The sequence below is a fragment of the Amphiprion ocellaris genome, chromosome 10 (assembly GCF_022539595.1).
Source record: "Amphiprion ocellaris isolate individual 3 ecotype Okinawa chromosome 10, ASM2253959v1, whole genome shotgun sequence".
Lineage (NCBI taxonomy): Eukaryota > Metazoa > Chordata > Actinopteri > Pomacentridae > Amphiprion > Amphiprion ocellaris.
The window spans coordinates 3,617,129-3,642,791 of NC_072775.1; the positions used below are offsets into that span (position 1 = coordinate 3,617,129).

Genomic DNA, 25,663 nt, shown 5'->3' on the forward strand with positions numbered 1-25,663 from the left:
TTTAATTTTGTCCAACTACAACCAAATCCACAAATATAACAATCAAAGCCAACTATAAGATGTGTTAATGAATAAAGATATTTGAGAAGTAAAACATATTGGATGTTTCAGGCATTTTACAGGAAGAATTTACGTTGGCAGTTCTCAAAAAAATTAGTAATTTTTTTTTCAAGGAACTAATATATATCCAGTCTTTTGAAAAATGTATGCAAGATATATCCCATGGACTTCAAAAGTCCCTCAATCCATATATTTTTTTCTGTAACGGTGCAACGTAAATATGTTTTATTTTATTTTATTTTATTTTATTTCATTTTATTTTATCTAAATTAATTTTATTTTATTTGCCGCGCTGAGCTCCTCGTCACAAGATGGCGGTAAAACAACGACCGTTACTGTTAGCCGCTAACGATTAGCTCACAGACGAGAAGAAGAAGAACGCCCATTTTGCTCACACTGCCCGCATCAAAGTGTGCTGAAATATCAACAGAGAGAAGAGGACAAAGAGCTGCAATGGACGGGTAAATGTGTTTATATTCCCACTGATGCTGTGTGTGTGTGTTCTGTGGAGAGACGCGTCAGAATGAGAGCTATTCTGCTGCGGCTAACTGATGCTAAATGCAAGCTACGCTGCAAACGTGGATTCTGTATATTGCGAACAACGTGACGTTAGCTAGCTAGCCAAGTCACAGTCATGAGATGTGGCACTGAAATGTTGCCTGTATGGAGACCCAAATTCACCGAAAACATGGTTCAAGAACGTAGTTTACATATTAACTGGGTCTTCCAACTTCAACAATGTCATAGCGAGCTAGTTAGCTAAAGGCAATATTCCAGTTCTGTTTGTGTCGTGCTTAAAATTCATGTTAGCTACTGGCTAGCTACATTAATATAGGTTTAGTTACCGGTATGAGTGGGATTCATGTGTTCAGTGGTTTAATGATTAATTGAAATCGTTATTGAAAGTTAATAGACGTGTAAGAAGCTATTAGTTAACTCGCTGTTATTAATGGTCCACGCACCTGTCAGATGGTGCTGCTAGCTTAATCTTAACTCTAATAAAGGTCCTTTGTCTGAAGCTAATGGGTGCTCCATGCAACCTCTGCAGACTTACTGTATGTGTTGTTAGTTATTTCATGATGGAGGCAGGTGGCTTAAACAGCTATAGGTCTACAGTTTGTTTGTACAGCCGCCATAAACGAGATAACCCCATCTAATAGTGCAGAATAATGTAATAACAACAAATAACGAACTCCAGCTTGGATTATAGATGTCAGGCTTTAAAACTGTGAAGTTTCCATAGAGGTGCTTAGTCAGCTGTCTCTTTTTGAAGCAAAATGCTGCTGGCTATAAGGATTCTGCTGCTGTTAAGTGAAGTCAGTTTATATATATATATATATATATATAGTTTTTATTTTTATATATATATATATGTATATATATATATATATATATATATATATATATATATATATACATTTAAACAACATCATTCAGCCAAAATGTTTTCCATTAGCATAACACGTCCATTACAGATTAACCTAACAGTTAGTGCGCCATATAATCTGTAACTTTTGCTGAGTAATTTAAATAATACGGTTAAGACCCTACAATATTACATAAAAGACTAATTTACCAGACTAGCTTAAATGTTAAGGACCTAGAATATTACATACACAGACAAGCATTAGTTATTTGTCCAATATTCAAGTAACAACTGCAAAGTTTTTTGTTAAATTGTGTGCCTTGTTATGTTTTTTATTTTCCTGACTAATTCAATAATTAAGCATAAGACTTTACAAAATTATGCACAGACAACTAAACAGATATTCCCTATGTTTAAGTGTAATGGTGATAGTCATGTGCCTTAACCAGCTGTGTTTGGGGCAAAGTGAGGAGGGAAGGAAAGCAGAGATAAACAGACAACAGGAGAATATAAACACTTGACACATTGGTGGGACCAGTTGCAGGTCAGAGCCAGAAATACCGGCAGAGAGGGAGAAAAGACTGAGAGGACAAAGTGCAAACTAAGAGAGAGAGGGCACTGAGTTCATTACATGCAATAGTGCATTGAATACATGGAGGAGGTAGCAAGACTCAAGTATAAGTACATGTGAAGACAACTGTATTAACAGGATAGTCAAGGAAAAGAATATAAAAGTAAAAGAGAAAAAATGATACAATTAAGAAACTGATAAATGCAAAACAACAGGGCAATAAAAGTAAACTAAGAATGGACATGACTTGGACAGCGAAAAAAAGAAGTTGACAAGATAAAGAAACTGCCAGTGACGGAACGGAAAGCTGTTACTAGATAAAGGCACTGACAAAAGAGGATGTAGGGTGGCTTGAGTGTAGACCAGTATTATTGAGTTGAAGCAATTCAACCGAAGTGTTGCTGAATTGTGCACTGATGGTTCTTTTAAGTGGCTGTATTGTTTGTCAGTATATTTTGATATAGTTCAGTGTATTGTATTTATCTGTCTTATGCTGGGATGAATTTTTAAGTGGCTGTAGTTGAAGTGATTGAATGAAAACCAAAGAGCAAGAGTCAGAAAAGCACTTCATTGTCTTAACTAGACCGAATGATTTCTCGTTAAAGCTGTGAATAAGTCAGTTCTGCAGAACAACAAGAACAACAGCAATTTCCAAATTCTCACCAGCACTAGAATACCTTTCCGATCTTACCAAACCATATTTAAGTCTTGTTTTTACCCATGATAACAATGCACATTGTCACAGTGCTCAGGAAACAATGAAACTGTCTATTTTTCACTTTTTTATAATCTTGTTTTCTTTCTCTCTTCATTGGCAGTGATGTTGCGGTTGGTGTGAAGGTAAACTGCATTGCTTATTTTGCACAAGTATGTTTTATCTGTGTGATAGTATTCATCTACATCAGTACAGAAACTTACCCATATTTTTTTTGTTTGTTTTTTTCTCCAGAGAGGCTCAGATGAGCTCAACATGTACGGTAGCAGCCCCAACTCTATGACCGGTGAGTTCAGTCTTAATACAGATGGGATTGGCAAAGACCAGTCACCATGTTTAAAGGTGGAATCCACATTTTTTAGTACACAGAGAGGTGGTTTGGTTTACAAAATGTCAAAATGTTTAGAAGCCCCAAGTAATATCACAAATCTGCTATTGGGTTTACTAACATAAGGGAAGGAAAAGTAACTCATCTTCAGATTGAGAGGGTGACATAAGAGAATATTTGCCATTGTTGCTTTATGTGTGACTTCAGATAAATTAGCTGATAAAGTAGTTGCAGGATATTATTGCAATTAGACTTTGTATAGTGGGAATAACAGTGACAGTGAACCAGCACGAACAGTACCAGAATCTGTAAACGTTGTGGCTTCATATGATTTGTAATTTATTTATTTAATATCTGTGTGTGGGTGTACATGTTTAGCGAACGGCAGTGACAGTAAGAAACAGCGCCTGGATGAATCACCTCCCTCCAGAGTCCTCCACATCAGAAAGCTTCCAAGTGAAGTATCAGAGACTGAGGTCATTGCTCTGGGACTGCCCTTCGGAAAGGTCACCAATATACTGATGCTGAAGGGGAAAAACCAGGTAAACAACCGCAAAACTGTATGCTGTCAAACAACACTAGGGTGAAAATGAAGCCAGAACAGTCTAGTAATCACAATTGTGTTGAACGGAACAATATTCTCTCCTTCATGCAAGAGCATTTTCATATTCTTATCCTAAGTCTCGCTTACTATTTTTCCTTTGAGATTTGCATGTGGAGATCATTTCAGCCTGCTGAGTACCTTCTGTTCATGAGTAGGTGCTCATTTTAGAGATCTCATTAGCGCCACAATCTGTGCCCCTAAAATTGCCACGTAAGGCTGCTTGTTCCACTCGATTCACCAAGATATCATCAAAAAGTGGGAAGAAGAAACTTCGAATCCCCCTGCTGAAAATCAGCAAACAAATCCAGGAGTGTCTATAGAGGACAGTCAGTCAGAAAACAATAATTGCACAGCAATCGACTGTGTGTCATCAGAGGTGCAGTGTACACTGATAAAAAATGTCTTTTTCATACAAAATGGTCCATGACTAGTCTCATATAATTAGATGGGCTGATATTGTGTCCTTCAGTAGGTGATACACTGACAGGTGCAGCACAGGATGATGCTAGCGTTAATGTTCCTGTGCCAAAATATGCACAGATGAAGCCAAATTTTAAAAAACAGAAGAACAAACTCTGTGAACTGGCAAGCCACAGTGAAGATAATAAGGTGAAGAGAATTTCATCCAAACCCAAGAGAAATCTCCACATATGAGAATATCAGTGACCATATGTGTGACTGAGCTCTTTCCACATGAGACTTCATTTCCTGGAGATGATTTTGTTGTTCTTCAAACGCTGAGAGCACTTTACTTTTCCAGGCATTTCTGGAGTTGGGCACAGAGGAAGCAGCCATTACTATGGTCAATTACTACACAGCTGTCACACCACAGGTCTGCGTCTATTCATGTCACACATATTTAATATTTTCTGTTGTTGATGAAAGGCCTGGTAACTGACTTGTGTGTTCTGTTTAGGTCAGAAACACTCCTGTCTTCATCCAGTATTCAAACCATAAGGAACTGAAAACAGACTCAGCTCTGAACCAGGTATACACAAAGATGTATTTGTACACTAAACTCTGTCCTTTAACTATCCCAGCATTAGACTGATGTAGTAATTGATGGCTTTGTTTTTGTCAGAGGGCGCAGGCTGTGCTGCAGGCAGTGTCGGCAGTTCAAGATGGAAGCTCTCCGTCCTCTGACCCTGGAGTTTTGGACCTAGCTCCACCTCCCAGCCCTGTCCTGCGAATTATCATTGACAATATGTTTTATCCTGTGACACTGGATGTTCTACAGCAGGTAAAACCAATTGCCTCAAAGTCCACTTTAACTTCTGGTGTTTTGACTGCAGAAAAGAACAAAGAAGTCAACATTACATTACAAAGATATTCGCTACCATCCTAGATTGTTCATGGGGCCTTTCAAACGCCCATATTGATTGATAATAATTCTGCGTTTATATAGCTGGACTGTGCAAAAAATCTTTGTCGAATGAATCTTGACCATGTTTCTTTGTGTTTGCAGATCTTCAGTAAGTTTGGGACCGTGATGAAGATCATAACCTTCACCAAAAACAACCAATTTCAGGCTCTTCTGCAGTTCAGTGACCCTGTCAATGCACAGCAAGCTAAACTGGTAGGATCACACACAAGAACACATTGTTGCTAATAAACCACCAACTTGTATAAATTGGTAATCCTTTGGTAAATGTGTTACATTAATTAAGTTGTACTTTCCATGATGCCTTCACAGTTTAAAGCCTCAAACTCAAGGAAGTCCAGTCTTAGTCTTAGCTGCTGTCTCAAAGCACAGAAATGTTACACAACTTATTTTCTTTTTCTTTTATCTGTAACCTCTATTGTGTTAATTCGAAAGGAAGTGGTAAAAAGGGCGAGGTCAGTATTACAAGCTGCTCAAAAGTCTGCTGTTAAAAACTCAAAATTAGTTATTTTCTTCATCATGCTTTTGCTATGCCCACACTTTGATGTGGTGTTTGTCCACATCTTGTCCAAAAAGTGAGTACAATTACATACTATTATTACTGGCCTCAAAAAGCTCATTTCAGCTAAGTTGTACTTGTTATAAAACGGCCAGTATGAAAAACAACCTCTCTCCTTCTTTCATTTCCTCTTCTCCAGTCTTTGGATGGACAGAACATCTATAATTCATGCTGCACTCTGCGGATAGACTTCAGTAAACTGGTCAACCTCAATGTTAAATACAACAATGATAAGAGTCGAGATTACACCAGACCCGACCTTCCTACAGGAGACGGAGAGTCCACCAACAAGGATCATTCTTTATTGGGTAAATATATTTCTGTCTTCCTCCGTCTACACAGCATCCATTCATGTATCCCTCCAGGGTGTCCATAACTCTTTACTGTCACACCCGTGGCCTCATTCATGCAGTTCAAATTGAAGACGACCTCAAGGTCATTCTTTTGTCAGTAGTGCTACTAAATCACGACTAAACTGAGGAAGTGCATGCAAAGCCAAAGACAGTTTTAAGGGGAAAGAGTCGCCACTGTAGCTCTGCACTATTTTGACCAATACTCTCTCAACCTTTCTACCCAGCCTTTTTATATGTCTTTGTAAGGAAGGTTCACGTTATTAAATGCCATTCCAAATCCATGAATAGGGAGGTTAAGTGCACCTCAATGCACTGCAGCAGTGTGGTGCGTCTGTGGTGGTGCAGCACAACCGATGGAAAAAGAAACGTAGACAGGCTTCCTGTTTACACATAATCAAGGGTGTACATGTACATCACCCCTTATACAGGGGCATATTGTTATTAAAAATAGAGCTACGTGCTGGAAAACAGTAAAGCTTTTTGTTACGCCCAGCCTAGGGGTTACTGAATGTAACATGGAAGTGCCATCCTTCCACTGGTCCCAGGCAGCCACAACACACATTATCTCACTGAAGTTAAGTATTTATTTACAATAAATGGTGGAAACAAAGGATGTGGTTTCAACAAAACAAAAGTCATGTGTAATTAAAATCTGGAGTGAGCCAAACCAAAATAACAAACAAAACCCCACTAATCTGTTTAGAAAGACTGGCCTGAATAAATAAAAATTGGTAAAAGAAAAACACAGTCTTACCTCCCTATCCTAAATTAAACAAGAATAAAAACGGTTAACCAAAAAGTGGTTGCTCGCTCCTATTACACATCCTCCGAATCACAGACTACTATGAAACGAGCTGTGCTGATGTGTGCCGGTTGGAAGCAGGGTAGGATGGATTGCCACGCCCTCTGACCTACCGACCCGGAGACGACGTCATCGCGGCTTTATATCGCAGCCTTTCCGGTAGCCCCAACCAACCCTGGCGGTGGTGCAGCGTGGCCCTATTGCATTGGGGGGGGGGTATTTTCACAGTCAAACTTCTGATGTCCACATTTTCAACATTTTTGGAAAATCTTTGAACATTTGGTGGAAAAAAGAAATGTTGAAAATGTCTCTTAAGAACATTCACAAAAAAAAATCAACCAAAATCCAGTGAAATTCGCTGGATTTGGGTTGATTTTTATGTGAATGTTCTTAAAGAAAGTATTAGAAGTTTTACTGATACATATTAGGGGTGGGAACCTCTGGGTACCTTGCGATACGATATGATTCACGATACAAGGCTCACGATAACGATTATCTCACGATATGGCGATACAGCGATTATCGATATATTAGGCAGGAAATCAATCTAAGATACTCCACAATACAACTATTAATGACAAAAACAAGGTATTTTTAAATGAAAAAAATAGTGTTTATTTTCTTTGCACTTTTACTGACACAATCTGTCAAAAATTAGTGCCTTAACAGAATATTTCAGTGTAACATTTCTGTAAACAAATACAAGTGTCTTCTTAACAGTGACACTATTCTATTGCAATATTCTTGTAAACAAATGTGTCTTTCTTAAAAGAATCACTATTGTAGTGCAAAATTTCAGCAACAAAGCTATTTGTTCCTTTTTTAAACAGCGACACCATTTCTGTGTAACAGTGCGATCAAGTGCAAATCTACTGCAAGGCATCCATCTACCTGCACATTTAGAGAGAACATACCACAAAACAAAACTTAACAGCTAAAGCTTACGTTCAAATATCAAAATGATTTATCTTGAGAAATGATGTAGTTCAAAAAGTGCATTTTTAAACATCACACAGATTTTAGAACTTAAACACAGAATTCTACAAAACTGATCCACTTTCTGGACATGTCCATGTTACACAGGGATGTGCATGTTTTTCAAGAGAAAGAGCAGCTGCTCAGCATGTTCAGGAGTGAGCATACTTCTCTGAACACTGATGTCGCCAGCGCTTGAATGTAAAATCCGAAATGTACCCACACTTTTGACTTGTAAGCTGCCGGTGCATCTTTCAACTTCTGTTTCTCGCTCGTTGCCGCCATGTTTTCTCCCTTTGTGCGCTCTATGGGTATCTTCTTCGCCTGGCGACTTCCGCCCACTTCACCGCCACTCCCGGGAGGAGCGCCCCTAGCGGACCACCAAGGAATTGCCCAATAAGCAATGAACATTGAAAGAGCCGTTTATAGCGGACGTATGTTAAATAAAAGCATCGATCCTTGGCGGGAGCATATCGATAATCGATCGGGAGACAAAATATCGCAATATATCACCATATCGAGATATTGTCACACTCCTAATATATATGGAATCACTTTAGATATTTGTAGGATTTTTTTGGAAGATTTTTACTCATTTTTTGAAAATATTTACAAGAATTTTCTTGCCAAATTTGGGGGATTTTTTAAAAATAAAACTTTTAAGGGAAACTTTTAAGGAATTATTGGAATTTTATTCCTGAAGGTTTTGCAAATTTTCAGAAATTTGGGGAATTTTTTTGCTGAATTTTTGGATTTTTTTCAGGCAAGGAAACTATATTTTTGGTGCCTGTAAATGAGGACAACAGGAGGGTTAATGGACTTGCTGCTCTGGCTCTGCTAAAATGGCACATGAAATTGCAAAGAAATGGTCGGAAAAGGACTCGAGTAACAATGGCAACCCAGACTACAAGATGTTAAAGCTCCAAAGTCTTCCACTCACAAATACTACTTATTTTTCATGTTTTGTATTAGTTAAAATCTGGTGAACATCAAAATATAACCAAACAGAGATATTTTCCAGATGTTTTAGTTGAGTGCATAAACTCCAATCACTGCAGTGTAAATGGGCAACCTGTCTCCATACAGGACTGAAGTACTGTTTATCTGCCGCATAGGATCATGAAAAGAAACTCTGCTCATCTGTTAACATTACATAACAGCGTGATGCATTCTAATTTGTTTGCATGTCTGACAGCTATTATCAGATCACACATAGAGTCTAATAAACATTTAAAAAGTCACACTATTGATTCAGCAGCCGTAAACAGTATAAATGTATTCAGTGCATTATTTATGTCTCGGGCTCTTACCACATCACTACATGCTCATAGCTATCGCTGCACTTTTAGCTTACAAGTATTTTTCCTTATTGGAATATTAGAAATTTATCCATTAAAAAAATAAAATGACACCATTGACGCTGAGTCTTGCTTTCAGTATGCAGTTCTGTCAGCCCTTGGGTCTGATATCCCCCTGAGAAAATGAAGGTTCGATAGACATTTAAAAGAAGTATCTGTGGAAACTTGGAGCCCTCATGTGTAGTAGGATGGGACACTTATATGAACAAATTTGTTCATCGATATAATAATGTTTTTGTCTTTTTTTGTGGCGGGGAAAGGTAATGTAACACAACCACTAGGTCAGTAAAGCATCCATCAGTATCCATGGTGACAGGAATCTTCTATTTCAGGTAGGCGGTGGCATGTGAGTTGTCCAGTTTAGCAGCTTATAAATAACCTCCCCATTACCGCTGGGTTCCCCCCACAGCTGCTAATGTGATACTGAGCTGACGAAGAGGGGCTGTCGTACCATTAGGAAGTCAAGATTAAGAGCTCAGAGCTTCCTAATAGGCTGTCAGTGTAAATGATGGCGCACAAAATCCTCAGTCCTTTTTCTGTGTAAGAATGTATTTCAGAGGGAATCTGCAGCTCAGTCTGAGTTAGTAAAATCAACTGTGGATCGTCCAAAGTTTTTCTATTTCTGTGATTTGTTGCTGAGCTGTAGTGGAGCAAAAGTAACACAGAGGGGAACCTTTGACCTGAAAGGAGTTAAATCTTTTTACTGCTTTCTCTCAGTTGTTTCCTTAGTTTTTGGTTAATACAGTAGGCAGGAAGTTACTGCTTCCAATGAACTGCTTACTGATAAGAGGCATAGCTGGTTGTTGCATAATACAATTGTGTAACATTACACTAATTAGGGCAGATTAAATAGCTGGTTGTGGGAATAAGTTCTCTGTAATGTGAAACTACTCCTCTGTTTATTCACTCACTCATCTATAATGTCCATGTGTTCAAACCAACATATTCATGAGTCTTTTTCCCTAAGGATGTGACTTTGGTGGGTCTGCTAGTGTGAAAGCACCCATAAACCACTATAAAATTTATTTCACTGAGGCAGATTAAGATTTTTCCTACCAAGTGATCCACAACAGCGTTTTCATGCTAGCTTCGGGTCGTCTATAATTCGTCCCTGTTCATTCGACTCGAGCACAAAATATCTGAAATATTTTCCACAAGCCGCAGCAGACCTGTTTCACGTGTTGTTGCTGTTTCGTGTCTCCAATAGCAACACTGTCAGCACTCGCAGTACCACAGAAAAACAAATGCCATCCCGTTATCAGAATTTTGCCATCAGTTTGGTGCCGTTTCTCATGGCATCCTTTTCCCTGTTTGTGTTCAGCATCAGTTGACAGGTTTCTAGTGAACTGCAGGGATAAACACAGACAAAACTAACTGGAATGTTCCACCCAGAATGTTGCAGTGAATCTGTTATGAGTTTTATATAACTCTTTGTTTACATACTGATAAAGTTACTCAAAATTACAGATTTTTTAAAAAGATATACTTCTTTATTGTGGAGTTTTTTTTCCCATCTCCAGCACTGATTAGCATCAGCTCAGGTTGATTCGTTGTTGTGAGGCTGCTGTTCATACTTTGATTCTGTCAAGCTGCACTCTGAACGCTACTAGGATTAAATTATCTTTCTAAATGAGTGAGGTGAGTTAGAATTATTAGGATTAACAAGGGAGACAGTATCAGCAAATTTGGCCAGCTTCTACACTGATTTTAAAATCATCAAAACAGTTCAGGTTCGCTGGTTTAGAATCATCATTTCAAACAAGATGTGTGCTCCTTGTGAACCAGACCGTGTTGCATTGCTTCCTCTAATAAAAAGTACATATATTTTTAGATGTTTTATCTCCATCTGAAGCTTATATGTTAAGATGTTGGGTGTAATTGTTTTGGTTTGCTTTTTATTAAACAATTCATTTACCAAATACATCTTCATTTTGACATCTTGGCACAATTTAACCTTATATCATTGTATAATCTGCTAAGAAACCAGATCATTTCCTGAACTGAATTCCATGTTTGTGTTTTTAAATTACTACTTACATGTTGATGACAGTATTCATTATGGGAAAATGCTATTAGTTAGAATTGTTGGGGGGGGGGTTATGTTATTTGGTGTTAGGTTAGATCAATATTTTGTGGTGTAAATCTAGTTGTCATTGTCTTGTAGGTACCCCATCTGGAGCGCTAGCTTCCTACTCTAGCGGAGGAGGTTACTCATCTTCTCTTTCCCTCTCGCAGGGTGGAGGTACCTATCTTTTCTTTATTCTTAGTTTGATTTTCCATCACCTTATTTTCTGTCTCTTGTCATGTCCCGCTGTGCCTGTCTGAAAGTGTCAGGACTGGGGAATGGGTTTTCTCTCAACATCCTCAGCGGCTGGTGGATTTCACAGTTAAATCAGGGCGTGGGGCAAATACTCATCTTAAGGTTGATAATTAACTGGTCATTTCCATCACTTTTAAACTTTATTTTTATTTTTATTTTTTCTGTTAAAAATTTTTTTCACCCTTGTATATATTGTAAATAAAGCTGCTGTAACAATGTAAATTTCCCCTGGAGTGGGGAGAAATAAAGAACTTTATCTTATCTTTATCTTATCTTATCTTTTGTAAGCACACTGAATGCTTTTTTCCTGCTTGTTTGCTGAAAGTCTTGAGCCTGAATAAATTATAATGAGCTATTTGGATCAGATGTTCTATTTAATGTCTGTACAGCTCTTTCACAATCCTGTATTAGTTGAACCTTAGTTTAAACTACAATTGTTCAGCTTAAACAGATTACACATTTTAGTTGGAAAAGGCATCTGTTGAGGGAGAATAAGTTTACTTTTTGTGGGTAGTGCCACTTAAAGTACAACAGATTTAGATCTGCTGTGTTTTAGAAGTATTTTTCAATTCATAATCATTAAACTGTTGTGTGCTTCAGATCTTTAATTTTATGTTAATGTAGCATGATTCAGTGGTTTCTAAATGAATAGCTTTACTATTTTGAATACAGTGTATTTATAATAGTGTTTTTAAAGAAACAGTAGTCATCCAGCCCATCATTTGTCCATGCTTGCTTTCATTCGTGACATTTTTAAAAGAAAAGCTCTTGTGTGAACCTGTATTGATGGAACTGTCCCTGTGAGTTGAATGGGAGGAGATTGTTGATGAGAATAATATTGACTGTTGCTGGATCACTTTTCCGTGCATGGCTGTGTGACAGTTTGATCACTCCCCTCATGTCACTCTACTTTCTTTCTATGGCTGCATCCTGATCAGAATTACTGTGCATCTTAATGGAAGTAATGAAGTCTTCCATATCAGTGTGTAAATAATGTTTGTTATCAGTGATGGTGAAAAGCTCATCAGCTGTCTAGCTTGAAGATAAACTAACTTAAATGGCTTTTGGCATCCATTCCCACCCCTGATTTGGTTAAGGCTTTATTCCATTCTGATTTCTGTGCATGTATTCTTATGTTCTTATGTATGTATTGCATTTCTGCTGGAAATATTTCTCTCATTTAGAATTAAATTAATCCATTGTAGAGTCTTGGCACAAGTTAATGCAGTTAGGTAATGTGTGAGTATTTATAGTGTTGTAGTTGTAAGCTTGTCTAGTTTTCTGCTTTGTGTGATTCTGAGCTGTTTCTTTCCTTGTGCTTTCCAGGAGCCATCAGTCCTCTGAGCGCTGCAGCAGCGGCGGCAGCAGCTGCAGGTCGTGTTGCTCTGTCGGGGTCCGGAGTGTCCGGTGTCCTGCTGGCATCCAACCTAAATGAAGAGGTACACTAACCAAAAGCATAATTTAGCTGTGAACAAACATTCGCAGGCTCAGCTTTAAAGTACTCATTTCAGATCTGGGACGCTGCTGAATGATTCCTCTGAGTTGAAAGTGTGAATTCTTGGGAGTGAGTGGTTGTATGTGTGCTAGGCCCACTTTACTGCATGAATTTTCATGCATCTTCCATCTCTGTGAAGTCTGTAATGGGTCAATATATAACTGTGGGACTTTTTGTAACATAGATGATAGGTATCGTAGTTGACATTTTTGCTGTTTTCAGGCCTATAATCAACATGGCCGCCTATAACCAAACACCACATGGCATTTTTACACAAAGATTCTTCTAAATATTATATATACAATTGTGTAAACTTGAAAGTTAGTAGTAAAGATATTGTAGTAAACCTGTTGACGCTTGACTCACCACTACTTTAAATAGAATTAAATAAGTCAGAAAGCCTTGGAGTCTTGCCAGTCTTTTCTTCAGGAGGAAATGACATCATGTGGAGCAGGTCATGTGATCTGGAATTAACACACTTCCTGGAGAGGTGTTTTTGTAATGGGGAACTTAGTTGAAAGTGATTTCTGGGACACAGATACAATCGGTTCTTTTCCATATAAAATGTGATATATTGCCAAAAAAGAAATATCTGTCATGATTATCTGAACTTAATAAAAAGAACATGATGAAAACAGTTTTTGAATAAACTCATTTTATTATTGTTTAGCTAATTAGAAGGTGGTTGTTACTAAATTGGGACGGTTATTTAGTTGACATTTTAGTGATATCCAGTCATTTTTTATTAATAAGTGATTCTTTCCATAATAAATAAATATGGAATTTGTAAAAACATGATCATAATGAACACAAAAAACACTTTTTTTAAATTTTTAATAAAAATCTATGCAAGATATATCCCAAGTCCCTCAATTATATATTGACCTAGTCCAGTTAAGATGGATTTAAATCACAGGGTGATCAAAGAGAGTGTCTTAGCTTAAAGCACACATATTGTTCTTTAAAATTAAATACTATTAAAATATCTTAAATACAGATTTTATAGGTGTAATCTGGTGACTGTGTGCTGAAACTGCTTCTTCTCATGAGTAAATCTGTGTTTGTGTAAGTTCCATGTTCTAGAAAATCCACACAGGACAAATCACTCCCCTTCAGAGTGTATGTGTGCATTGTACTGAAATGGAAACTTCCACAGGGAAATATGGTAAGAACTGAATATTTGCCTCCTGGTCAGATCTTGTTTTGAAGGACATCATCAGCTTCGGATCACTGTGAGGAACTGTATCAGGCTGAACTTCACAAAACAAATCTAAACGTGTTTATTAACCCTTTATCTCGCGTGTGTGCGTGCGTGCGTGTACGTGTGTGTGTGTGTGTGTGTGTGTGTGTGCGTGTACGTGTGTACGTGTGTAGATTCTCCAGGCTGATTTTTGTTCTCCATGACCTGCCACAGGTCCTAAACTTTATTGTTTGACCACATTATATCGGTCTATCAGATCTTGTGGTTTTCCCTCTAATGAGCACTCCATACTTCTATATTATTATCTTAAAGTTCTGTGAATTTTGTGTTTATTTTCTGACAGTAAATGTGCACCTACTCTGTCATCTGTATCTCTATATCTACAGTATCTGTTATCTTTTTCTGTGTCCCATCTCTCTACCAAATCCCCTCTCTCTCTGTCTGTCTTTGTCCCTCCCCCTGCTGGGAGAGACTCCATAGTGGAGTGGTGGTTTTCACACTTCTGCCCCCTTCTTCTAAAGTTTTGCCGTAAGACCTGCGTCCTGACCGTTTCATAACAGCACACAGTTCGTTCTGGTGACCGATCAACTCGAGAGCAGCATCTCCCGCCTATCATGGGAGTATGCTCAGTTCATGTTGTGAGGGTTGAATCCAAGGGAGGATTTCAGGCATTCGCTCATCTCTTCTTTAAAGTGTCATTGAGCCGGCAGTGTAACTCGTATGACCAGATTTTAGTCTTTAAATATTTTATTCTGTTTAGAAATCCCAAACGCAGAATTTTCTTTAATGAACTTTGAATTCCAGTTTGTCCGAGTAGTGGATTGAGACCAAGAGCCACCAAAATCGTGTGATATCCTGTCCTTTACAGCTACAACTGAGCTGGACAAGAGAAAATTATCTGTGTAGATCAGGGGAGTCAAACTCATTTTAGCTCATAGGCCACATTCAGCCCAGTTTGATCTCAAGTGGGCCGAAACAGTAAAATTAGAGCATGATAACCTATAAATAACCACAACTCCAAATATTTCCTTTGTGCAAAAAAGTACATTCTAAAGATGTTCACATTTAAGGAACTATCTTTTTACAAAACATCATGAACAACCTGAAATTTATGAAGAAAAATAAGCAAAATTTCAGCAATATTATGCCTCAATTTATCATTTACACATTACAACTTCCAGATCACAGTTTATCTACAAAGCAACAAAACGTTTAGTCACAGGTATCTGGAAATGAATGATAAGACAAGACAAAATATTACAAAAATCAGATGCAAAATGACAAAAACCAGACAAACAACATGAAACAAAACAAAAATGAGACAAAAAATTTGACAAAAAAGTTACAAAGCGACAAAAAAATTGACAAACGACAAAAACGAGGCAAAAAAAGTTACATAAATGACACAAACAAGACCAAAAATGATAAAAGCGAGAAACAAAACAACAAAAAATAGACTAACAACACAAATGAGACATAATAAACACAAAACGACAAAAACGATACAAAACATCGAACAAAGCAAAACACAAAATGACAAAAACAAGACAAAAAACACAAATGAGACAAAAACGTGAGACAAACCACAAAAGTCAGACAAAAAAACAACAAAAACAAGACAAACTATTACAAAAATTAGACCCAAAATGACAAAAGAACAGTATTTTACTTAATGATCAAAACAACGTATCTAGAAATTATTTTAAATTTATCGTTTTACAATTTACAGTTAATGTCTTCTCTGGAATTTTTACACTTTGAGGGCCGGATTGGACCCTCGGGAGGGCCAGTTTTGGCCCGCGGGCCGCATGTTGGACACCCCTGGTGTAGATCCTTAATCATCGACGTCATTCTAGTCCAAAGAGGAAGCAACTGGACTTCTTATTTGGGTTCTCTATGTACAGTGAAAGGGTAACGCACAGTGAAATGTCTTCAAGAACCCTAAAGAGAAGTCCAGTGGCTTTCTACCAAAGCTCACAAGAGAAAACTGTTATCTTAGTTAATGTGTTCCTGGCCTGGTCAAGTACAAGGTAAATATTTCACATTGTTCAGTTTTTGTAGGTCAGAAAGGCCTGAGTCATCTTTTCGCATTAAGGTGGTCAAATTGAAGTTGCATTGCTTGTGTGTAGTTCCTCTACACCTGTCTGATCTGCCAGTCACAGACAGAAGTCCTTCTGGCATCTGATACCTCCAGCCATCTGCTTCATGGTACTGCCCCCGCCTTTTTGGTTTGATATCTCCTGCTGCTCACTTTTTCATCCACAGTTTACATTTTGTTGATGTTTTATTTTCTACCTTCCTCCCATCCTTTCTGTTCCTCACTGTGAAATGCATCCAACAGGGAATGTTTGTGTGAATGTGCGTTAACAAAGCTGGAATAATCGCCTTTTTAGCGTGTGTGAGTGTTTTTTTGAATCGAACCAGCAGTCATTCAGACTCCGTTGATGTTCCACTGATGCTCTGTTTACTGACCTCTGCTTTGGTTTTTGTCCTCCTCTCCTCCTTTCTCCCTTCCCCCGCCTCCTTTCTTCCCTCCTCTGCTCCTCCCTTCACACATTTATTTTCTCTCCATTCAATCCCCCTTATGGTCAAACATCCTTTAATGTTGCACACTTCTCCTAAAACCCTCCCCTCCTTTCCATGTGCCCCAATTATTTTTATTTATTTATTTTTTTGCCTCCTTTTCCTCTACTTACTTTTCTTAATCCGGTTTAAACACAACTTTGGCTTTGCCGTTTTGACTCCCTTCCCAAACCTCCCCCCCTTCATGCCATCCATCTTTGCTCCACCCCTCATCATCATGGAAACCACCACCTCCCCCCTCGTCCAACGCTGGGCGGTCTGATCTCTACCTTCGTCTCTCCTCTTCCTCCTCCTCTGCTCCTCCTCTTCCTGTCCTCTGCTCTGCGGTCTCTCTCTCTAAAGATGGTCACGCCTCAAAGTCTCTTTACCCTCTTCGGTATGTTCAACCTCTACTATTCTATCTGTATATCTCTCTCTGTTAATCCAGTTTTGTTCACTTTCTTCAGTGATGTCGTGGGCACTCTTATTCTTCTGTATCTTTCTGTATTTCCAAGCTTTCCTCTATCGTATTGTACATGGCAGAGTTAAGACCCGCTTCTGTCTCTATATTAAAAGAACAGTGAGTCTGAGAGATTGTCCGTTTGGTCGACTTAGCGCTTAACTGATGAGAACAAAGACACCAAAATCATTCATGTGTTGTCAAAACTCTAAATAAACCTGATCCACAGTTAGAATTGGCTTTCAGTTAAAATCGCATCACACAAGATTTCTCTCCAATAGAAGCCTTTGTTAACATAATAAGTTTAACCAAACTGCAATTTGTGGTTTCAAGCTACACATCTGTATCTAAAAACACTGTTCCACACTTTTGTCAGATTACTTTCAATTGAGGAATCACAGTTTTTCAAGATTGTCTTAAAACAGCTGTCAAGCACCAATATCAACACATTTAGAGGTTTTACTTGTTGTGACCATTAACCCTCCTGTTGTCTTCATTTACAGGCACCAAAAAATATTGTTTCCTTGTCTGAAAAAAATCCAAAAATTCGGCCAAAAAATTCCCCAAATTTCTGAAAATTTGCAAAACCTTCAGGAAGAAAATTCCAATAATTCCTTAAAAGTTTTATTTTAAAAAAATCTCCCAAATTTGGCAAGAAAATTCGTGTAAATATTTTCAAAAAATTAGTAAAAATCTTCCAAAAAATTCTAAAAACATCTAAAGTGATTCCACATATATGTCAGTAAAACTTCTAATATTTTCTTTAAGAACATTCACAATAAAATCAACCAAAATCCAGCGAATTTCGCTGGATTTTGGTTGATTTTTTCTGTGAATGTTCTTAAGAAACATTTTCAACATTTCTTTTTTTCAACATTCCAAAAAATGTTCGAAGATTTCCTCAAAATGTTGAAAATGTGGACATCAGAAGTTTCACTGTGAAAATATATTTTTTTCCACATAGTCAAACTTTGAAACGGGTCAATTGTGACCCGCAGGACGACACAAGGATTAAGAGATCACTGCCTCACAATATTCTAAAATGTCTCTGAAGTCAGTGTGAGCCTTGAGGACCCTTGGTTTAACAAATTAAATGGGTTTCTTCCAAAGCTGCAACCTTTTTAGTGCTGCTTTTTGTTTAACCAGAGAATATTTTCATGGTGCATGGACAGTAACACAAAAATGAGGAAGGAATCCACTTAATTTGGTTATCTTCTGAAGTGTAATATCAGCTTCAGATACACTTCAGCATTTATTAATTAAGAGAAAGACAATTTTGTGCATTTTGTCTCCCATCTCTTACATTGGAATTGGGATTATTTAATTCCTAGTATGAACAACAGGACCTACTCCTGACTATTGTTTAAAGGCAGACTTGGAAAAATTACGAACCTACCCCTTAAATATTCAACTGATCTGCCCGTGAAGATTTGGCGTGAATCCCTCAGATTTAGAGTTTGACTGATTTTAGGCAAACAGCAGATGTGGAGAACAGATGTGGCCTCCTGCAGTTGCCTCACGATAAATGCCGCCGCTAAAAAGATTTTTATGCAAAGCAGCTGCAGTTTTCAGTCGCATTAATTAGCACAGCATTCAGAACAAAAACAAATAGGATCCTATTTTTTGAAAGGAAAGAAACAAGGTTGGGAAAGGGATGGGTTCTACTCACCGGTTCCTGTCTGGATCAGGTGCTCTGCTGACTAAATACCTGAGTTTCTAAGCTCAAATGCAATCAAACCTCCCTTGTCCTAATGTTTATTAGCAGAGAGCAATAAAACCATTACATTCCTGCAGGTTTCTCTTGACTACCAGGTTTATTTTAGTGTTTATGTTCTCACCACGTTCATGGCTAAGTTGATCATGAGAGTCCAGTGTACTCACCAAGACTCATTCTAGCTCTTCTTATCTTCCTTTTGCCTTTTTTTTCCTCTAGATTTTCTGTTAATTGCATAGGACACGTTTGCTTTCTATTCCACAACTTTGAAGTTGGGATTACCTGCCACGCATTCACAAAAACAAAAAAACAGACATCATAAAGGCCACATTAGACTGTCAGCTAGACATGCAGTGTTTTCTGTGTCAGGTTAGTGTATGTCTACTTTAGTAAAGGTGTTTGGTAAAGTCTTTTTCCTTCACTGTCCGTTTCTGAATCCTGCACTCACTGCTCAGACTAAACATTAACTGGTCAGTCAGTTTCAGCTGTGTGTCAGTGTTACAGCCCAGACGAGGTTTTCTCTCTGGTTGACAGCCGCAACATAAAACTACTCAGTTACACAGAAGCATTTGATTGAAGTTCTAGTGGAAGTCAAATGGGAAGAGTCCATCTTTTCTTTTCATTTGTCTTTCTAGCACTAACTTTATTCCTTCCATCCTTCACACCTCTTCTTTTTTATCTTCGTCGGCTCCATCTCTCCTGCTCTGTCTGTTCTCTTCTTATCTTCTCCTCCACCCTGCTCTCTTTCTTGCTCTCGCTCTTGCTGTCTCTGTCTGCCTTTACCTTCAGGTGTCTACGGCGATGTCCAGAGGGTGAAGATCCTCTACAACAAAAAGGACAGCGCTCTGATCCAGCTGTCTGATGGCAACCAGGCTCAGCTCGGTGAGTTTTATAAGCTTTCAAGAGGCAGTTTTCCTCTGCAGGAACTCGGCAGACACGAGGTAGTGTGAACATTTACAGTAACAGCCACATAATTAGTAGTTTCAGTCTTTCTGTTTTCATTGCAACAGAAAATCCAACAGACATTAACTTCAAGTGCACCAAAACAACAAATAATAGGACAAAACTGTGATTCCATGAGCATGTAGGGGGGAAAAATGGACGTTTTGTTATGTTTGCCATCAACAACATGGAAAGTTATGTTAGAGAGGAGAAGGCTGCTACTCGACGAGGGCAGGAAAATAGCAGCATTAGTCTTCTTCCAGTGTCGAGACTGGTGCAGCAGTTTTGCAGAGATGTCCAGACGTACCTACCCTAGAGCTACATAACAACGTATTCATCCGCTCTACTCACCAACTAGTTTCACCTAACCAATTCCAACGCAACGACAAAATGCCGTATGTCGAGAACGTCGTAAACCGAGGACCCCCTGTGTTTTACAAAAATTATGTTTTCCAAAATAATTTGAAAGATATCTCACAGTGAAGAGCAGTCAAGAAATGCATGGAAACTGACAAACTGAAAAAGCAAAAAATTATTTTTATACTTGTATCTCTTGAGAATGAACCCAAGATCTTTAAAACCACTGCATTAGTCCCTTTACAGTGAATTTATGACACCAGAACAATGTGATGGAAATAGTCAGAAAATGAGGAAATGTCAGGCTTTTAAACTTGTAACCTGCTATGTTTTCTGTGTTTCTCATGTGTAGCTATGAGTCATCTGAATGGTCAAAAGGTGTTTGGTAAAGTGATGAGAGTGACGCTGTCCAAGCATCAGACTGTGGCTTTGCCCAGAGAAGGACTGGATGACCAGCTACTAACTAAAGGTGAGATGATACCTGCGTCCTGGAAGGCTACTGGTTAATATCTTTAAAGTTGCTTATTATACCTTGAAGGAGACACGAGCCTTTTTTGATTTGATTTTTGTGTCTTTTATTGACTGTTGTTGTCACAAGTCTGTGTATTTCTTGGTCATATTTTCATGGTCTCATGATCTAGCTTCTAGGTTTTCTTTTGTGTTAAAAGATAAATACATTTTGTGTGTTTTTTTTACTGTAAATTCTACAAAGATATACTAGCAGAGCCCCCAAATACAGTTAGTGTGGATTGTGTCAGTATTTTGTTTTTGTTGGACAGATTTTTCTGGCTCACCGCTCCATCGCTTTAAGAAGCCAGGATCCAAAAACTTCCAGAACATCTTTCCTCCCTCAGCAACGCTTCACCTCTCCAACATCCGGTAGTAGAACCAGTATACTTCTATAATCACACAGTTTTTATGATCTCTTGTGCTCCCTGCTTGTTTGTTTCAACACATTTAAAGTTTGTCTTTGTGTGTCCAGGGACGGAGTTGGGGAGGAAGATCTACGTCTTTTGTTCTCTAACAGTGGAGGAACCGTCAAGGCCTTCAAGTTCTTCCAGTAAAGAGCTCTTTTATGTGAAACTTTCTGTGGCACGCAATTTCTGTCATGAGACTTTCTGCATAGATAGAACAATGCACTCAGACCCTCTCAAGCTTTTCACATTTAGTTTCAGTATCATTTCAAAATGATTGATTTTATGTTTTTTTAGTAATTCTCACGCAAAACTTTACAATGACAAAGCAAAAGCAGGCTTTTGGAAGAGACTGAAATGCCTTATTTCTGTATTTATAGTTACAATACTCAGTTGGCTCAGTTCAATCCTGAAGCCAAAAGACCTGAAAACAGCAGAGCACCGGGCTTGTTGGATAGTTGGAGACTTTGGGCTGTTATAGCTACCCAAGGTGCTTTGAAGTACGAAGTGAAACCTCTAAATACTAGTGTAAATGGGACATTTTAGTCTTTTATTCTTCATAAAATTACCAAAAATTCCCAAAACCTGCTTTTGTGCCGTCACTGTGGAGATTTGTGTGTCAATGGATGAGAACAAAAAGGTTTTATGATGAGTCTGAAACACGTAATATGGGAACTTCAAAGGGTCTGGATGCACTGATCCAATAATAAGATCACGGTCTCACAAAATACACTCACAGTCTTCTGTACGATGTCACAGTAAGCAAGAATTGTATTTTTGTGGTTACTTCCTGTAATATTCAGCTGTTTGAATCGGTTTTCTCTCCTCATCAGGGACCGTAAAATGGCTTTGATCCAGATGTCATCAGTAGAAGAAGCTATTCAGGCTCTGATGGATCTTCACAACTATGACATGGGAGGGAATCACCATCTGAAAGTTTCCTTTTCCAAATCTACCATCTAACCGTCACACCAGCTCCTAAATGTTAAGCTCTATGGTGTGCATAGAAGTCACTACCATTTGTCCTTTTTTCAGTATTTTCTGTGAATAGTTTTCAGTTTAAGTACTGAGAAAACTCAAACTCCACAAGGTAATTTTTTTTCTTGAGCAGTAGAAGCAGTAATGACCTCAGTCCCAGTCCAAAGGCGGTTCTGCTTTGACCAGTTCAACATCTAAAAGAGCCCCGAGGCGGCGCCTTGTTGTTTTAGTTTTCCTCCAGTGGTTCTCCGGGGTGTGTCGGTGCATTGTGACGTTGCTGCTGGATGTGGTTCCAGGTGAAAAAAAGACTCAAAACCTGCTCTGGTGTTAAGATATTCTTTAAAAGACTTGTAGTTCTTCATTTTAACTGCTTGGATTTTCATTTGAGGTTTGAGTTTTTTAAAATTTTTGTACGTTGTGTTGCTTCTTGAACCACTTACCCAGAAATTCTTATTTCTAACCTCGAGCTACCGTTGGTTATATAGTTATTTTGTCACCACTTTGTAATGACTCCTCTTTTCTTTTGCATTATGTGAAGATTTATTTTGGGCTGTTAAGTTCTTCACACACCTCCTTCGTGTTTGGTTCACTCCTTCACATTTCACCCTGTTCATTTGTTCAGTTTGCTGCAATTTGAAAAAAACAAGAAGCTACAACCACTTAAAATGTCCACTGCAATGTAAAAATGAGGAGCACCAGTTTATTACTTTGCAGGTTTATTTTTTTATTAGCAACCTCCACGTAAACAACTTGCAGTTTTAAAAATGTTGCTGCGCCACTCAGGGGGACTTTTGATGTAGTTTAAACACCAGATGTAACTAAACTGTGATGTCCTCAAAGTGAATAGAGAAATGAATCTTAGAGCAGTGTGTTGCAATTTTACAATTTTGAGAAGTTTCCTTCTTAACAGACGTACTTTTTTGCTGTTGTTCCCATTACTGAACAATCATTTGGAAGCTTTTCCTACGCGAGGCCCGTTTAATTAACATCCCATCATGTGTATTTGATGTTAAAAGGCTTCGTGGGAATGAGAATCATCATTCGAGGCTCATGATGCTTGTTGAGGACTGTTGAATATCCTTGAAACGTCCTGTACAGCACAAAATGGAATGTATCGACATTAATCCGTAATAATAATATTGAGGCTCCGAAGGTGGAGCTTTCCATGAAGAATAGAGCCATCTGGAATTTCCTGTTTAAATCCCATCCCGGTCGTTTGGACGCCAGCTGTGAGTGGGTGAACTCATACACAGGATGCATGCTAATGCTGTCTGTTTAAACAAGGTTTCAACATGTGATTCTGGTCCTGGTCTCTGATTTTAAGGAGACCTGATGGGACCAAAGTACATGTGCCTTTAGTCTGTGATCTGATTTTACTGTTGATTCCTTTGTGTCTTTAAACAGATTCTTTTATTGGTACTGTTTGCTGATCTTGTGTTGTAAACCTGTAAAAAAAAAAAATACAACAAAAAACAGATTATTTTGTTAATTACTTTGAAAAAGAGGCGTTCGTCTGATGCTCAGAACGCCGGGTCACTGTTTCAGCTGAGCTCATCTCCAAAGTGGGGTTTTTATTTTTCACTCATTCTCTCATTCTTACTGGCAAAGTTTTATTTTTGGATTTTTTCCCCCCCCCCTTATAGAAGGATTGCTGTAAATTTTCTACTTGAGTTCAGTTTGTTTTGTGATAAGGTTTCAGATTAGCACAAATTAAACACGTCTTTTCTACCAACGAGCCCAGGTTAAGCTGTGTGTGTTTGTATGTGTTTGGACAATTTCAGGCCTCTGCTCTCATCTGTATCTTACCTGTAATAAACTTCTCTTTCTCTGTTCAGCTCTGTCTCTCTGCTCTGACTTCTTCCTCTCTACCTTTCCACCTCTGTTGGCTGTTCTCTTCTTTCTACATTTCTGCTGAGACATGAAAGCAGAAATGTAACCAGCTGTGGTTAGTTCAGCTATGAGTCTATGGGTATTAATCAGGGAAGTGTACTTAAAAGCTAAAATATTGAGGATTTTACTGTTGCAAGTTGGTTGAGATGGTGCCAGTTTCTAAATATTTTACAAAAGACTATAGCTAATGATTATTTTATTGTACATTTATCTGATTTTTTTTTTCATTTCTGTAGCTTAAACCACAAATGTTTCAGGTGTTTAGCACACATATGGGTCAATATATAATTGTGGGACTTTTTGTATCATAGTTGACATTTTTGCTGTTTTCAGGCCTAAAATCAACATGACCACCTGTGAACAAATGCCACATGGCATTTTTAGAGAAAGATTCTTCTACATATTATACATACAATAATAATTGAGTAAAATTGAAAAAGTGAAAGTTATTTCTAAAGATACTGTAGTAAACCTGTTGACTACTTTATATTAAATAAGTCAGAAAGCCTTGGAGTCTGGCCAGCCTTTTCTTCAGGAGGAAATGACATCATGTGGAGCAGGTCATGTGATCTGGAATTAACACACTTCCTGGAGAGGTGTTTTTGTAATGGGGAACTTAGTTGTAAGTGATTTCTCAGGCATAGATACAATTTGTTATTTTGTGTTTTAAAATAACACAAAGGACCACAGAAAAACACAAAATGACTCAATGAGACACAAAATTATCATAAAAACAGACAAAATGACCACAAACAGACTGATAATGACCAAAAAATGGCCACAGAGAGACACAAAATGACCACAAAACACCTATAGTTACCACTAACAGACCGAAAACAGCCACAAAGGGGGGCAAAATGACCACAAAAAGACCTAAAATTACCACAAACAGACGCAAAATGACCACAAAAAATGTACAAAATGACCTCAAAAATTCACAAAATTACCACAACACAGACTGATAATGACCAAAAAAGAAACAAAATATGTGTCTTCCAGCATGTAAAACCACCATATGGACAAGTTCACAAGGTAAAAAAGTGGATTTTCATCAAAAAAGATCTTGCAAATTAACAAGACACTTCATATAGTGAGGTGAATCCTCTGCTATATTCTAGACAAAAATCCTGAGATTCCTTTAGAGCAGCTTTTTGGGGACGGTGGGAAGAAAAAGTGCAGCAGAACCAGGTTCAGGGAAGGAGGACGTCTGCCTCGCTGTTTATCTCTGGTGAGCAAGCAGCAGCCTGGAGGACACATCTGGTCCACCGGCACAAATATTTGTCCCCTGATGAGTCATGGACACATTATACCCTTCAAACACGGCTGTATTCCCTCAGCATTACACTGAAGAGAACATATGACAACAGCAGCAGCAGTATTTTTAGGAAACCAGACAAGAAATACGTGGACAACCTCTCAGTTACATCTCTGGTCTTGTATTTCAACACAGAAAGCATTAGAGTGTTAACACGAGCAGCTGTAACTTATCAGCCTTCACTTCCTAATGGAAAAATGACATCAGCCGTCAGATACAAGCCCTCACACGTCAATGGTATTCTTAAATGAAATATATACAAGAACTGTGGGCCTGTGTGTTCACCAGTGACTGATGCTGTGCGTCTGTCAGGCAGTATAATGTACAATCACCTTCCCTTCATAGGAGACGCCGCATTAATGCTGGTTGAAGGCCTCACTTTGCTCTGAAATTGGTTCAGTTCATGACAATACTCTGAACTGCTGTTCGGTTTCCCGCCAGCG

General features: G+C 38.3%; 1 protein-coding gene across 2 annotated transcripts; it reads left to right on the forward strand.

Annotated features, from left to right (window-relative positions):
* The first annotated feature begins 396 nt into the window (after positions 1-396).
* On the forward strand, positions 397-23,849 carry LOC111582264 (polypyrimidine tract-binding protein 2-like). Of its 2 annotated transcripts, XM_023290862.3 has the most exons (17): positions 397-521; positions 2,816-2,837; positions 2,947-2,998; positions 3,419-3,582; positions 4,405-4,476; positions 4,561-4,632; positions 4,726-4,884; positions 5,110-5,220; positions 5,724-5,892; positions 11,237-11,314; positions 12,719-12,831; positions 17,014-17,047; positions 19,614-19,706; positions 20,476-20,592; positions 20,903-21,002; positions 21,106-21,183; positions 21,871-23,849. In XM_023290862.3, exons 1-17 carry the CDS (start codon positions 514-516, stop codon positions 21,998-22,000), a joined length of 1,572 nt encoding a protein of 523 aa, XP_023146630.1. In that variant the 5' UTR covers positions 397-513; the 3' UTR covers positions 22,001-23,849. The 2 variants fall into 2 exon arrangements, with proteins under 2 accessions (XP_023146630.1, XP_023146631.1); XM_023290863.3 differs by lacking the exon at positions 11,237-11,314.
* Positions 23,850-25,663: the final 1,814 nt, after the last annotated feature.

Bases quoted from the DNA above. Each gene is read 5' to 3' on its own strand.
- LOC111582264 (XM_023290862.3), top strand. The intron at 4,633-4,725 runs GTATACACAAAG...TGTTTTTGTCAG, and splicing joins CAGACTCAGCTCTGAACCAG to AGGGCGCAGGCTGTGCTGCA. The intron at 19,707-20,475 runs GTGAGTTTTATA...TCTCATGTGTAG, and splicing joins TGGCAACCAGGCTCAGCTCG to CTATGAGTCATCTGAATGGT.